The following is a 15,348-nucleotide window of genomic DNA, read 5'->3' as shown; positions in this document are numbered from 1 at the left end:
GCCACTTGGAAAGGAGCCCTGGACAAGAAGAGATGAGAATCTTGGACCCTGTGGGTCAGCGGCCCTACCTCACTGTTGGCCGTCTCCTGCTGCCTGTGTTCGGAGACCTACTGTAAACTACTGTAAAGGGCCTTTCTCCCCATCCTCCTCCTTCTCCTGGTGAATGGATGCCACAGAGAGCTTGCACTGCAGCCAGAGAGGGTAGCCCAAGGGGACAGCCCTGACTGCATCCTGGTGCTGCAGGGCCAGGACAGTCAGCCTTTGTCAGCAGACCCCCAGCTCCTGTGTCATCTGCTGGATCCATGGACATTGGGCAGCTGTGGGGTGAAGGAGATGGACAGATGGCTCATGTCCAGTCCAGACTGGGAAACAGTGAGGGGATGGTGTGGAAATTCCTGGAGCAGCAGACACAGCTCGAACAAATAGCCTGTTTGAACCATACGTGCTCTGCAGACAGGTGGGCAGCTTTCTCTGAGTGATGTCTGGCGTGCTGAGATGTGACTTTGAGTTTGTACAGCGTCTCAGTTTGGGTAACTCTAGGCAGTGGTCACAGCATTGCCCCCTCTGCCATGGCCGGTGTGGAGCCATCTGCTGGAGAATGAACTTTGCCCGTTTGGGGAATGACAGTACCGAACTGTCATCTGGTAGATTTTTTGTTGGTGTGATCTGTGTGTTTCGTGGTGTTCCGTTTGTGAGCTCTTTTTTGTGAATTCTCTCCACTTCTTACCTGCCTGTCCTGTAGTTTATGTAGACTTTTCTAATCCTCATTTACAGAAGATGTACAGATAAACCAGCTAGTTGGCCTCTGAGCTCTCAGTTGTGAGAGGAGTAGATGCTTCTGGCTCCATCATCTGACTGCCCAGGTTTCTGTGGCCCTGGCCAGCCTGCCGCCCACTCTGGACCTGGGACTGCGGAGGACCCGTCCAGCCAGTTTTCTCCCTGCCTGTCCTCGGATGTGTGGTCCGCACATGTGGATACTTGCCCTGGAGAATGAGGCTGTAAAGCCAAGCTTTTGACCCTGGGGGTCTCACGCCCCTTCTTCATCCAACAAATGTTTATTGCAGGGGGTAGTGGGGAGTCAAATGCCATCCATGGCCTGGCTCTGAGGATGGCTGGCTTCAGGTTGTCCCCTGCATCTTAAGCAGTGGGATTTGGTGTGTGCACCCCTTTCTGTGCCCTGCTGCTGTCAGGTGTTGACAAGCAGGAGGCTTTGGGTGATAGGTGGCGAGAGTGGGAGTGGGAGTAGGGTGGCTGCACAGCAGCCATGGAACTGCAGGCCAGGCTGGGGCCCCAGGAGAAGAAGGCGACCCAGTGTCTTGGAGGCCAGGGGATGGATGTGGGGCAGGCGGGTGGGAAAGACCGGAGAGCCACTCCTGGTGCTAGTCGGAGCTCCTCGGGAAGCAGCATCACTGTTAGACCAGGGTTCGGCTGTGCTGTCTCCTCGTCCCCGAGGCCTGGCCCGTGAGCTGCAGAGTGCCCACCGCGGGTGAAGCAAGGCCCTGTCCCCACGCCGTGCTGGGGGGGAGGCTAGAGTAGGGGCTCCAGGCGTTCGTATTTGAGACTTGGGGTTAGAGGTTGCGAAGGATTGATGCTTGAAATGGTGTGAGGAGTTGGGGGGCTGACCCGAGGTGAAGAAAGTGGGTAGAATGGGGGGTGCAGGGATCTGGAACAGCAGGCCTGTCTCAGCTCGGGCGGTACCCTGGGGCAGCCCCCATTAGGATGTCATTCTGGGGACCAGTTGAGTCTTTCTGGATGAAGATTGCCATCTCCTGACTTGGTCTTCTGACTTCCAAGAGGACCTTCCTTTTCTTCTCTGCCCAGGATGCAGGTGTGTTCTGGAACTTTCTCTGATGGAGTATGCTGAACTTTTGGAATGTGCTGTGGATACTCTGCTTGCTTTTGTTGAAAGACTGGGATGGCTGGGAGCAGGGCCACCTCCACATTTTGTGTCATGTCTGGGGCCATGCTGCCTGACAGCTGTCCTTGAGGAGCTTGGAGCACCTCCTTTTGGTGACAGCATGGCATTGGGCTGCTGTCCGCTGTCTGGAGTTCTTAGTTTTTGAAATTCTCAGCTTGACCTTGGTCAGCATTCCATGCAAAGATCTTATCTTGGTTTCCATGATGCAAACGAGCTTCATTCGAGGAACCTGAGATGTGAGTCTCCGCAGAGGGGTCAGACCAGCCAGGAGGGCAGGGGCGACCCCTGAGGCAGAAGCCTTTGCTGCTCACAGCCGTCTGCCCCTTCATGGCCTGCGTCACCTGTGTCAGATGCGAAGCTCACTTGCTTTTGGCAACACTGTGCCTCTTCCTAAGTAATTTAAAAGTCATGAGTGTTTTTTGGGTTCATTCATACCAACTGGCCTGTGTGTTCCCTGTTTTCCGTGTCTCCTTGGAAGGCCCTGACTCCCGTGTATGGGAGGAGCAAGGGGCAGGAAGCTGGGCTGTCCTGTCACATACACCCCTTTCTGGCTGCTCCTCAGAGATTAGAACTGCGCCCTGCCCTTGTCCCACTGACCATGGGAGGGAGGCAGGGTCACCACTGTTAGGTCCTGGAAGGGGCCTTGCCGAGTCAGCTCTTGATCTGTCATCTGCCTGAAGCAGCTGTTGTCAGGAAGGAAGGACAGGTGGGCGGCTCCTCCCCAGCAGGACACGCTGGGTGGCATGCTGGGTGCTGTTACCAGTCCAGTTCCTTGAATGTCTGCCCCAAAGCGGGCAGGCCGGGGAGTGCTCCTCTCCTCCCATCCAAGTGTGCCACGCTTGAAAGGACTCTCCATATTTTCTTCTGAAATCACAAAAAGTGGACATCAAAGCCCTTAGCCGAGTCCCTTTGGGATGTGCTGGGCCTGGGCCTGGGGCTGGTGCTGGCCAAGCCCTCCGGCACCTGGGCTCCATCCCGTGGCCCCTGCTCGTCGCAGCTCCTCCTTGGGCAGGCCGCCTTCACGGCTGCCTACTTCCAAAGGACAGGTTTTTTTTTCTTTTCTTCTTTGTTTTAGTGAAAAAAAACAACCTGCCTATGTCTTTTCCTTGCTTTGTTCTTGTTTTTTGTGATTTCCATTTGTGGAATGGTAGACCCTAAAAAAGGACGAGACCAAAATTTTAAATTACCCTTATGCCCTTGAAACGCCAGGACAATGGATTTTTGTCCAATTGCCCTTCACAACTTTTATCAGGAACATGTTTGCTGATGTGCCTCTCAGATTTGGATTGGGCATTAACTTTCTTCTCTTTTTTTTTTTTTTTTGGAGAGGGCATCTCTCATATTTATTGATCAAATGGTTGTTAACAACAATAAAATTCTGTATAGGGGACTCAATGCACAATCGTTAATCAACCCCAAGCCTAATTCTCAACAGTCTCCAATCTTCTGAAGCATAACGAACATAACTTTCTTCTCTTTTGCACTAGCATTGCACGCCTACGGAAAAGCAGGGAAGATGCTGGTGGAGACCAGGTGTGTGGTGCACCTCCCTGTTCCCTTGCAGCTGAGGAGAACCTCCAGGATTGTCACCAGACAGGCATTGTGTTCCAGATGTGCATTGACTTATAACTTACAGTATTTTTCTGAAGTGTTACTTGTTAAATAGTTGAAAGTTCAATTTATTGTACCCTTAAAATGATTAGTGTCAAGGCTGAAAACCTTATTTAAGTCTTACTAAGAAAAATATAAAAATGTAAAATTTGGGGAACACAGCCAAATAGGGCTCCTTGGTCATAGTGAATCCCTCAGCACTGTTCCCGAAACTCAGACTCCCCCTACGCCCAAACACTGTTATGTAAAGGTAGTATTAAATTGGAAAGGTCACATCTTTCTCTTTGGAGTAAAATTTTATGAGATGAAAAAACTGCCAGGAAATTGTACTTTCAGGTTTCTAAATTAGGGAATTGTAAATTCAAAAGAACAACCCTTTTTGAGAGCAGTTGATTGTTCTTTTAACTTCTCTAGCATCACAGTGCCTTTTAGTAGCCCCTGAAAGAACTTTCAGAACCTCCTATGGAGAGGAACACGTAACACCATGTAAAGGAAGGTTCAGTGTTGTTCCGTATTCATTCCAAGTAAAGCAGTGAACCCCATCAGACACACCCAAGTTCTATAAGCTGTTGCCCATTCGAAACCGAATCTTTGGGTCGACAACCCAGCCTTTGGGTTGTCACGTGTCAGCAGCGACACAGCAGGAACAGGGCTGGGGTTCGGGGCTTCTTCCCCAGACCAGAGGCGCAGTCTAGGCTGGCGCTTGGCTAAGGCGGGGAGGCAGCAGGCTCCTGGTGAAACGCCCTTTCTACTTGCCTGCCTTCCCTGCAGCATGATTGGGCTGATGCTAGGGACCTGCATCGCCTTCTACGTTGTCATTGGTGATTTGGGGTCCAATTTCTTTGCTCGGCTATTTGGTTTCCAGGTAAGGAGGTCCTGGGTGCTCACGGCTGCCTGTGGGCACAGGAGGGCAGGCTGGGAGGAGCTTCTTTCCACCCTAGGCTGGGTTGGGCCCAGGCCCAGCTGCAGGCTCAGACTGACTGGGTGGCCCCTCCAGGTGACTGGTACCTTCCGCATGCTCCTGCTCTTCACGGTGTCCCTGTGCATCGTGCTCCCACTCAGCCTGCAGAGGAACATGATGGCCTCCATCCAGTCCTTCAGCGCCATGGCCCTCATCTTCTACACTGTGTTCATGTTTGTGGTGAGTGTCAGGCACTTGAGGCTCTGGTCTGGCTCCAGTTGCCTCCTGGGGATGATGGCCAAAGGGCTCAGAGCCTAGGAATAGTGCTGGGATGGCCCATGTGAGCCCCTGGGGGCTGGCTGGGTGCCTGGCTCAGGTGTAGCTGCTGGCAGGAGTGGGGGGCTCCAGGCAGGCCAGCAGCTGGCTCCCTGAGAGGCAAAAGTGGGTGCTCCTCATTGGGCAAAGGGTGTTTTACATGGGATCAGTGACCAGAAGTCATGGTGCCAGCACTCTGTCACAAGGGGCAAGAGGTTTTCTGAATGAGTGTTGACAGCCAGCTGCTCAGGAGGCCCCATTCTTACCAAGTGCAGGGCCCCAGGACCTAGCCCTGGCTGCCCCCTCCTGGGGAGGTGGGAAAGGACTGGTCCTGAGAGAACGGAGCCTGAGAACCTCACAGCACCGGGTGGCTGTCACCAGTGACTGTTACCCCTGCTCTGCAGCTAGCCCAGGCTTGGTGGGTCTGTCAGTGGGGCTGGGGGAAGGACTTGCCCAGTTTGGGGGATGGTCCCGGCCCCTGGGGCCTCTGGGGCAGCCGATGTAGGTCTCCTGCTTCCTGTGTGCATGAGTGGGCTTGCCCGGCTCAGAGGGCAGTGAGCCCTGCAGGGTGTAGGACCTGAGCCATCTGCCTGTTCTCCTGTCCAACCCAGCCTCAGCCCAGCAGCCGCGGGTGTCATTGGCTGATGGTCCCAACCCTTGCCTTCCTGCCGCAGATCGTGCTCTCCTCCCTCAAGCATGGCCTCTTTGGGGGGCAGTGGCTGCAGAGGGTCCGCTATGTCCGCTGGGAGGGTGTCTTCCGCTGCATCCCCATCTTCGGCATGTCCTTTGCCTGCCAGTCGTAAGTACCGCCCACTCCCAAGGGGCTCCGAGATGCGGACGTGTTCTGCGAGGTGGGGGTCTGATGCCGGGAGACAGGGCTGTGGGTTTTCTTTAATTGGATGCTACAGGCCACTCAAGAGTAATGTCTTATTCCATTGCGACCTCTTCCCCCTCCAAGTTGAAGATAGCTGTTTCTATCCAGACAGAAGTTGACTTTATCTGGGATATGTTGCCGGCACTGCTGGGTGAGAACCCTGGTTTGCCAAATCCCCACGAGAAGAGTTGGCTGTGGGCAACACAGAACAGCCCGAAACCATCTGATTCACAGAGTCCCAAGCATTTTGCCAGAATTTAGCTGTTCATGTGAGAATATTTAAAAGATTGCGCAAACATTGACTTCAGACTGCTGCTGGGACTCTTTCAGGGGCTGTGTGCATGCATGCAAGTGTGCTTCTCTCTGGCACACACAGCTCTGTAAATGCAGACCAGGCTGTTTTCATAATTCCAGCAATGTTACCCTCTCCACCAAAAGATGAGAGCCAGTGGTTTATGCCCGGTCAGAAGGGTAACCTACGCAAGAGATGTGTAAATCCAGCGTGGGCGGGAAAAGACCATCGTGTGGGGCTTGGAGCAGGCCCCCGTAGCTCTAGTGGGCATGGATTTTGCTAGTCGTAAACTAACTTGACAGATAAAATTTGTCATACTGCTGTTCACACCCACATGTGAGATCCAAATCATCGTTTCCCACTTACCGTCTCTTGGCAGCTCGGTCCCCACAGAACCTGCCCCACTCCTGCTGTTTAAAGTCCCCGTTAACAGTCAATGACGGAAGTTACATTCTCGTACCGCGTGCCTAGTTCCAGTTGTCTTTTTGTCTGTGACTTTGCCTTTTTAAAATGACCCCATGGTTGGGTTCTTGGATGGTGGTTATGTGGCAGCCAACGTATGTCTGTTGGTTTGGCTCTTAGTTCAGATTATAGGTTCTAGAAGGGTCACGAGCACACGTCTGGTTCTGCTCACAGAGGGTGTCGGACTTGCAGATACACCCACGTTCTTCCCACGGAGAGGCTGGTGAGGGGCTGTGCGGCTTGGTGTGGCCAGTTTGCTGGCCTCGCTTCCCCTAAAAGCATCCACATTTGCCGAGGGCAGAGCCGGGCCCTTCCCTCCCACTGGCTGCCCTGCTGTGCGTGCCGGGTGCGGCTCCTTGCTGCAGGGCCAGGCCTGGGCCTTGCCGTTGCTCTCTGGCCCTTTCTGGTCTTCGTAGTAAATGAATACTTGATGGTGCAGAACCACCAGGTCTTGTGGCCCAGAGAAGCGGCCGAGAGAGTGTGGAGCACAGAGGGCCTAGTTCACTTGGAGGCCTGGGTCTGTGCCTTGGGGCAGGTGAAGAGTGTGGACAGGGCTGTGTGTGGAAAGCACCATCTGACCCAGGTAAACTGAGTCAGGAGGCTTAGTGAGGTGGGTGGTCTGAATGCTCCACAGGGTGTGAGGCGGCACTGCTGTGGGGGCATGTGGCTCCCACCATCGGGGGTTTCTGGGGCATGGGCAGGATTGGAGGGGGCCAGCGCCTCAGCCTTTCCATCCTTTCCCATGACTGAGTGCCAAGCACAGCCTCTCCCCACAGTCCCTGACCCTGTGGCAGGGACTCCTCCCCGTGTGAGTGGGGAGCCGGGTAGGGAAGCCACTGTCCTGGGATCTGGTGCTCCCCCAAGCTGGCAATCCCTTGGGTGGACCCTGCTCCAGCCCGAGAGCTGGCCAGCACTTAGATGTTCCTTTTCCCCTGTGGGCCTCTGTCCTCTTCCTGGGCTACACGGGCATGTGGCTGCCTCGGGCCCTCCATCCAGGCCAAGGGGAGCTGTCCGTGGGCGACCCCTGTGTGCTGCGGGTGCGCTGACACGGGAGTGTGTGTGAGCTGAGGGAAACGGGGTCAGCCTCTACTGCCTGGCCTACCCTGCGGCTCCCTGCAACCATGCCCTCATGTCACTTTGTAGAAGCTGGCATGTCCTCTCCTTTTTCCTTCCACATTTTAAAGGTGGTTTTGGAGTTTGGCCCCCTGTTGTGCTTGTCCACTTGTGGGCTGATGATTTCCCGCCCCTCCCAGCTGTGCTCCCTGCTGACTACCTGGCCCCGGCAGCAGGGGAGCCGTGTCCGAGAGTGCAGGACGCAACAACAGCCAAGATGGACAGAGGCCGCCTCTCCATGATTTGCTCTTATCACAGAGCTTGTCCCCTGCTCCCTTGTACGAGCGCCCCTGGCACAGCATCCTCCCCCACCATGCTCGCTGTCTGCCCACTGCCCTCAGGGACCTGCTGTTTGCTCCCACCCCCCAGCAGTGCTGCACTGCTGGCCGTGGGCCATGGGACAGAAGCCGCTCTTGCCCTACCCATGTTGGCTGTGGTCGCCTGTGCGGAGGCGCTGAGATGGGCGGGCGGCCCGGCCGGCTTATGTTTGTTTAACTTTCCGTTCATTCAACAGCAAGGCTCTGCACCGCTTCCTGCTTCCCCTGTAAACACGGCTGCCCCAGCCCAGCCCAGCCCCCCCTGGAGCAGTCACGCTCCTGCTTCCGTGGAACAGGCAGCCTTTCATTCTGTGGCACTTCTGAGATGTTTACAGAGAGCGCACTGGGGAGGGCCCTGAGCACACACCGCGCATCTGTGGCTGTAGTATTGCAAAATCAAGTGTGGTGGGAAGTGTGGGGGGAAGAAGGGTGTCAGCCTCTTGGCCCGGGCCTGGGAATCGCGCAGCTGGAGGGGGTGTGTCTTTCTCTGGAATCTGCTTGGTGAAGTCTCTTGTTTTCACACAGCCAGGTCCTGCCCACCTATGACAGCCTGGATGAGCCATCGGTGAAAACCATGAGCTCCATTTTTGCCTCCTCCCTCAACGTGGTCACCACCTTCTACGTCCTGGTAGGAACCTTTCAGGTGTCACTGGCAGTAGTGCCAGTGGGACATGCTTCCGGCCCCTTAGGAATAGACTTGGCTCTTGACCCGTGCGGCTTGTCCTTTGCTCTCCTGTCCCAGAGCCTGGTGGCCGAGGGGAAGAACCCCAGCAAAGTGCAGGGCTGGCCCTGAGCCCGCTTCTGCCCCGGGGTGTGGGGTCTCCCAGGCTCAGAGCAGCGCCTCCACACAGGGCCGGCCCTGGTACGCCTCCCACTGCCTTGGCAAGACCTCTGCCAGCTCACTGCAGAGAGGGGCGTGGCTGCTCACCAGCCACGGGAACATGGACAGAACAGAGGATGAAAGCCTCGGGCCTGCTGTGGGCACTCCCAGTGGCCACTTCGGCAGGCGTCTCCCCGGTCTTCCTGATGGTCCTGTTTGTGTGTTCATGTTTCAAGTATGGTCGTAAACATGCTAAAACAATAACTGTTCCGCTGCACTTGGCGGTGGTCTGTGCAGGTCATCCTCGACACATAGTCCCTGAGGGAGCACTGTGCCCCCCGCGGTTCCCTGGTGCAGGTTCTGAACAGATGAAGATGGGCGCTCTGCGGGACATGCTGGGCATCCTGGGGCTTCCTCTGCATGCACGCAGCTCTTGGGGTCTGCTGTCCTTGTGGAAAGCCCTGCCCGACCCCCACCTGCAGGCTTAGCTGTCCGGTTATCAAGGGAGGAATTTCGTGAGCCAGGCACCTGAGGGACATCGCAAGCCTCGGATCTGGCTGGAGCTGCGTGCGAGGCAGCTCACAGGCCGTTTGGGGCCTGCCACACGCTCCCACCTTGTCCTTCCGCAGGTGGGCTTCTTTGGCTACGTGAGCTTCACGGAGGCCATCGTGGGCAACGTGCTGATGCACTTCCCCTCTAGCCTGGTGACCGAGATGATCCGCGTGGGCTTCGTGATGTCGGTGGCCGTGGGCTTCCCCATGATGATCCTGCCCTGCCGGCAGGCCTTGAACACACTGCTTTTTGAACAGCAGGTAAGGTTCTCGAGGCCCTTCAGGTGACATTTTGCTGGGAAATGTTCTTTTCCTGATCTCAGTTACGTTCTCTTCTATCAGGTTTTGCTCATGCTTTGCTTCCTGGGCAGTGGTACAGGGAGCTTTCCCTAGTTAGAAAGAAAGAAGCTTCAACTAAAATGAAATCTTTAATTTTTAAAAAACACCAACTTTAGGGAAAAGAGACAGCGCCAGGATAAACAGGGACGTATTCACACAAGGGACACGGAGTCAGGTCCAGGGTCCAAGCGGGCTAGGCTGTTCCCTCTGAGTTCCCAGCTATGTTGCTGTCATCCTGAAATCAGAGAAGCAGCAGGAAATTGGGGGCTTGCCTCAGCGCAGCCTTGGCGGGGGAGGAGCGGAGGGGAGCCTGCAGGAGCCGCCTCAGTTGGCAGGAGCTGATGGTGGCCTGGTGGGCAGGTGGGCTCTATTCTCTTTACGTTTGTGTAACTGCAAATTTAAACAGTTTGACAAGAGCTGTCTGAGCCGTGAGAGAGGCTGAGTGTCACTCACTATCATGTGCAGGCACGGCGCTGCTTAGTCCTTTTACAAGTTCTCAAATGTGCGGGTTAGAACCAAAAGCTTCCCAGGCTCCCTGTTGTTGAGAACAACAGAAGGTGCCCACGTACTAGCTTGTGCACAGGATGTGGGGGTCTTGGAGCCCATGGGCCCTCAGTGTTTTTCCTGTGGCAAGGTCCCACGTCCTGCTCCAAGTCCTTGAGCCTGGTCTGTGGCATCCGCCAGGACTCATGGTGGCCACACAAGTTCTGCCTGAACTGCTTAGGCCTCAGGGCCGGGGGATGTGGTCTAAGAGCTCTAGGTGACAGGCCAACAGCCGGACTGGGAGGGTGGCTCCTGGGCTCCAAAATAGCCGGGACGGGGCTTGCCTGTCTACATGGTCAGCAGGGATTCCGCCACCAGAGACAGTAGCTCACGCCAGAGGCCAGGCCCTAAGGGACGGGCAGCCCCTACTCGGGTGCCACTGCAGCATGGTTTAGCACCTTGTCCCTTGGGGAGGGGGTCAGCTTACCTGGCTGTAGTCTCCTTCTTGATGGCCCAGCCCAGCCTCTGCCCTGTGGGTTGCTGACTTCCATCGTTCACTCTTTGATGCGAGCATGCACTTTGTATCTGAACAGTGTTTCTGCATATGATACATTTTTATCATTTTTTAAATTGAAAAATCCACAGTGGTATTAGAGGAAATGTTAAATCAAGAGAGAAGATTCACCGGTGTCCCTTCATTCTCTCATGGACGACTTGGCGTTTGTGTCTCTGTTTCAGAGTTTCTCTCACTGTGTTTTCTCCCGTCTTTGTCTCCATGGAAACCCACAGCGTCTGCGCTGTGCTCTCTGCTCTCTCAGCTTTCATGAGATGTTCTGTTTGTGGCGGGTCTTTCACCCTTGACCCATTGGGTAACTTCCCATGACCTCCTCCTCTCCTCTAGGGGAACTGGGTAAATTCTAGTGCAGGAGTTCCTGGGTCAAAAAGGGAGTCTGTGAAAGCCCTCCTTGCAAGACTGGGTATGAGTTATCATCCTGACGTTGATCAGAAATTCTGGCTCCAGCTCCCTTAGCCCACCCTGAGAAAGCCACCTGTGTAAAAGCCTGTTTGGGAAATTAGGTGCTTTGAAAATACGGTTCTGGAAGGTTCTGAAGCCTCACTTGAGTGTTTTCCCAGCCCATGAATTGTAATCACGGTCGGCCTCTTATGTACCTGACACTGTTCCAGAAGTTTCACTGCTGTCTTCACAGCCTGACAAGGTGCTTCTGGTATCCCCCTGTTTATAGGCACAGAGGACCAGGGACTTTGGGTTTGGTCACTCTACAGCGTGTCCTCCTCTCATCTTCTTACCGGGCTGTGCGTCACGCATCTGCCAGAGAGAAGGGCAGCTAGCATGTGTGGGTGTAGTGGGGGGCTGTCTGCTGCACGCTGACAGCGTGGGTGCCGTCTTCTGTGCCACGTGGCACTTGCTCCAAAAGAAAGACGGAAGGATCGCTGATAACCTTTGGGATGAGGGCGCAGCACTCACCCCTGTGCAGGCTCCAGGGGCAGCTCACACTGGGGTTGCTTGGTCACATCTCACTGTGCACACAGTGCTCCCCTGCTGGCCTCCCGTGTGCTCCCAGGGGTGTTGGCAGAACCCTGGAGGGCTTGCTTACAGGAGCCCAGTAGAGGGCAGTCCTTTCAAAACCTGTGTGTTTGTTTTTCTTTCTCGCAGCAGAAAGATGGGACCTTTGCGGCTGGAGGCTACATGCCCCCTCTGCGGTTCAAAGTGCTCACCCTCTCGGTTGTGTTTGGAACAATGGTTGGAGGAATCATGATCCCAAACGGTGAGCGGGGGCGCTGCCCCAGTGACCGCCTGCCGCCGGTCCTTCCCACTGCCCTGCTCTTCTCCATCCTTGCTGTTATGTGTCAGGACCTAGGCCGTCCCCACCTTGAGTCCCAACATTCAGCCAAGACCCCTCGAATCTCCTGCCATCCTCTCTGGTCTCCTTAAAATGTCTAGAAGCTCTCAGGTGATTTTTTCTTTGGTGCCCTGAGAAAGGCATGGGACGCCTGAGCAGCTGACCCTGGGCAGCAAGCTGTGCAGAGACACAGGCCCTGTGCCTGTGAAGCAGCTCTGTCCTTCCTGTGGACACACCACCAGGGGAGGAGGTGAAGGCTCTGGGCCTGCTCCCGGCAGCCAGAGCGAGCTTGTCAGCAGGCCTTGAGGGGAGCCTGCAGGTGTCCTCCCCAGGGAGCAGCCCCGGGGCCTCCGCACTCCAGGCCGTGGCTTCTGTGCGCAGCCCAGGACGGTCCTGCTTGATCAGGTGCCCCCCTGGCTGTTCCCAGGACTCGCCCTGTGCTGTGCTCATGGGAGACCCTCACCCCCTCTGCCTCGCATGACGTGGCATCCCCATGTTTGCAGAGGAGGAAAGGCTGGCTGCCACCACCCAGGGATGGAGTGGTGTTGGTTCTGTTTTGCTGGTGAGGAAACCAAAGCAATAGAACTTGGCCAAGATGCCACAGCCAGAAAGGGCAGCCCCGGGCTCACACGGGCTGACCCCACACCGTCCTCTATCATGGTGTCACATGTCCTCTACCCCTAGGTGTCTTGTGGGCACGGAGGGCTGGGCTCCCCGCTACAGTTTGGAGGCAGGTGTGGCTAGGCCTCAGACAGGGCCAGCCCACCTGGGTCCGCGCTCACTGCTTACTGCCGCTCTTGTCCCAGTGGAGACGGTCCTGGGCCTCACGGGCGCCACAATGGGGAGCCTCATCTGCTTCATCTGCCCGGCGCTGATTCACAAAAAGATACACAAGAATGCGCTCTCCTCCCAGGTGAGTGCTGCCTGCGTGCGGCGCCTCGGGTGGGGCGCGGGGGAGGCCATGCTCGCAGGTAGGCGCTGGGGGCCAGCCGGGAGCTTCTTAGCACTTGGTCCCAAAGGCCTGGGAAACTCGGGTTAAGCCAAGGCGAGGGGTCTTTGCGCTGTGGGGCCACCCTGTGTGCATGGGTATGCATATGTGTGTGTGTGTGTGTGCACTTGTTGGGGGCTTTCAGGGCCTAACGTGTGGTGTCACCCCAACATACTTATCTGCGGGCCAAATACTGAACAGCTGTCCCCAAATGTGTGGCCGGGTGGTGACTGGATAACTCTGTGTGTGCTCACACTCCACATCCCTCCCCACATGTGTCCCCCTTCTCAGCCTCCCACTGTCTTGCTAGGGACTGTCTCTGATGGAGTCACCCCTCCAGTCTTGTGCTATTGCAGAGACAGTTATGACAGGTGTCTGTGCGCAGCTTTGTGATGTATTTGAGGGTGAATCTTAAGAATCTTTCCGGAAATGGAATCCCCAGTTCAGTGCATGTGGCCGTGGTGGCCCGTGCCCGGTGTCCATGTGGAGTTCCGCCGCTGACACTGCATGGCTGAGCACAGGCCTCCTTCCCCATCATCAGCCTGCAGTGGAAACTCTACTTTCCTTGTGTTGAGAAGCCACTGTGTTTCTTTTTCTGTGATCTGTCCGTGCTTTCTGCGCACCTTTTATGAATTATTGACCTTTTCCTTACTGATATATCTGGTACGTTTTCTAGAAGTCTAGTGTGCACACAGCAAAGCACGCAATCTCACATACAACTTGATGAATGAACCCAGCCATGGAACCACTGTCCAGGGCGGCCATAGAACATTCTAGCACCCAAAGCTCCCTTGGGGGTGCCTCACAGTCTTCCCTCCCGGAGGTTTCTGCTTGGCCCTCTTCCCATGCTCCGGAGTAGCTTGGCGTGTCCATCACGGTGGTGGGAACGGTCCTATGCATCTGGTCTCCTTACTGGGCCTCATGAGAGCTCACCCGTGTTATGGCAGGGGGAGATAGCCTGCCCCTTCTCACTGCTGTGTGGCATCCACTGTCCCCTGGGGCAGACAGCGTCCCCCACTTTTGGTGCACGTGTGTGTGTCTCTGTGGGCATTTCACATAGGCAGGGAATTGCCGGGGGTTATGTCTGCCCAACCTTAGTAGATTCTGCCAGACTTTTTCTGATTTTCCAAACCTGTGCTTAGGCAGCGTGTTAGAATTTCAGTTGCCTTTATATCTCCTGTCCCGTGTGCGCACTGCATGCTGGTTTTCATCTGTGATTCCCGGTGGCTGATGACGTGGAGCCCCTCCATGTTCTCGGCCGGTGCTGCCCTCCTGTTTGGATGCAGCTCATGTCCTGCCCCTTTTTTGTCTATTGGGTTGTCTGACTTTTTCTTACTGATCTGTGGACTTTTTTCAGAAGTTCTCAATAGAATTCTTTTTTCAGAAATATATATAGCAAATGTCTTTTCATACTCTAAGCTGCCTTTTCACTTTTGTAATGATACTTTTTGATCAGATGTTTTTAATTTTAGTGTAGTTCATTCATTGATCTTCGTTTGCAGGGGGATTTTTATGTACTATTTAGGAAATTTTTGCTTATTCCAAGGTCCTGAAGGTAGTCTCCTATCGTGTATTCCTGAGGCCTTTCATTCTATCTTTGACTTATAGATCTGCCCTCCGTCTGGAATTGATTGGCATGAGGCGGGGTGAAGGTTGTCTCTGTGTGGTTCTCTGGTTGATCAGCATCCTCCTTGCTGGCAGCTTCTTAATGAGTCCTGATGTCAGGCAGCAGAGTCCTCCGACTTCATTCTTGTAAAAGGTGGTCTTTCTTATTGTTGGCCCTTTGCATTTCCAACTAAGTTTTATAACTGACTTATCACCTTCCTCCAAACAGCCTTGTTGCATTTCGATTGGGGTTGTAGCAAAGTATAGGCTGAAGAATTGACACTGTCATTCAGTTCATAAGTTCCTAATTTCCGTTGTTATTTCTTCTTCCATCTGTGGCTTATTTAGGTTTCCAAACTTTGGGGGATTTTCTAGTAATCTCCCAGTGTGATTGGAGAATTACTGAAGGATTCTAGTTCTTTGACATTTTTGAGTATTACTTGGAGGCGCAGAGCGTGGTCTGTTCTGCCAGGTATTCCCTGGGCTGCACAGTCTGCAGTTGTTGGATGTGATGTGTTGTGAGTGGTTAGGTCTGGCCTATTCACTGCATTTTCAGATTTTACCTGTTCCTACTGATATTTTTTAATCTTATTATCAGTTAGAATGGTATGATAAATCCCCCTGTATTACATATTTATTTCTCCTTTTAGTTCTAGCAATTTTTGGTTTTTATTTTGAAGCTGTGTTATTAGGAACATACAGTTTCATGATGGTTATATCTTGTTAAACTGATCCTTTTTCTTGTGAAATGTCCTTTGGAAGTGCTTCTTTTCCTAAAGTTGGCCTTGTATGAGGTAGTGTAGCCAACCCAGCTTTGTTTTGGGTTTATATTTGCACTCTTTAGTCTTTCTTACCTTTTCTCGTTTGATCTCTTCATGCCTTATATTTACTGTGTAT

General features: G+C 54.2%; 1 protein-coding gene across 6 annotated transcripts in view; it reads left to right on the top strand.

The window, feature by feature from the left end:
* SLC38A10 (solute carrier family 38 member 10) overlaps window positions 1-15,348 on the top strand; it is a 39,071-nt gene that overhangs the window by 4,737 nt on the left and 18,986 nt on the right. For 5 of the 6 annotated variants that reach the window (XM_057501803.1, XM_036910571.2, XM_036910570.2 and 2 more), the window contains 8 exons: window positions 3,406-3,451; window positions 4,301-4,394; window positions 4,527-4,670; window positions 5,420-5,544; window positions 8,329-8,431; window positions 9,253-9,435; window positions 11,672-11,783; window positions 12,665-12,771. In XM_057501803.1, coding sequence (XP_057357786.1) covers window positions 3,406-3,451; window positions 4,301-4,394; window positions 4,527-4,670; window positions 5,420-5,544; window positions 8,329-8,431; window positions 9,253-9,435; window positions 11,672-11,783; window positions 12,665-12,771 — 914 coding nt within the window. Of the gene's footprint in view, window positions 1-3,405; window positions 3,452-3,511; window positions 3,532-4,300; window positions 4,395-4,526; window positions 4,671-5,419; window positions 5,545-8,328; window positions 8,432-9,252; window positions 9,436-11,671; window positions 11,784-12,664; window positions 12,772-15,348 lie in introns of those variants that run through there. The other variant, XM_057501805.1, reaches the window with a different exon arrangement.

The sequence above is a fragment of the Manis pentadactyla genome, chromosome 4 (genome assembly GCF_030020395.1).
Source record: "Manis pentadactyla isolate mManPen7 chromosome 4, mManPen7.hap1, whole genome shotgun sequence".
NCBI classification, from domain to species: Eukaryota; Metazoa; Chordata; class Mammalia; order Pholidota; family Manidae; genus Manis; species Manis pentadactyla.
This window is presented reverse-complemented; position numbering and strand designations above follow the sequence as displayed.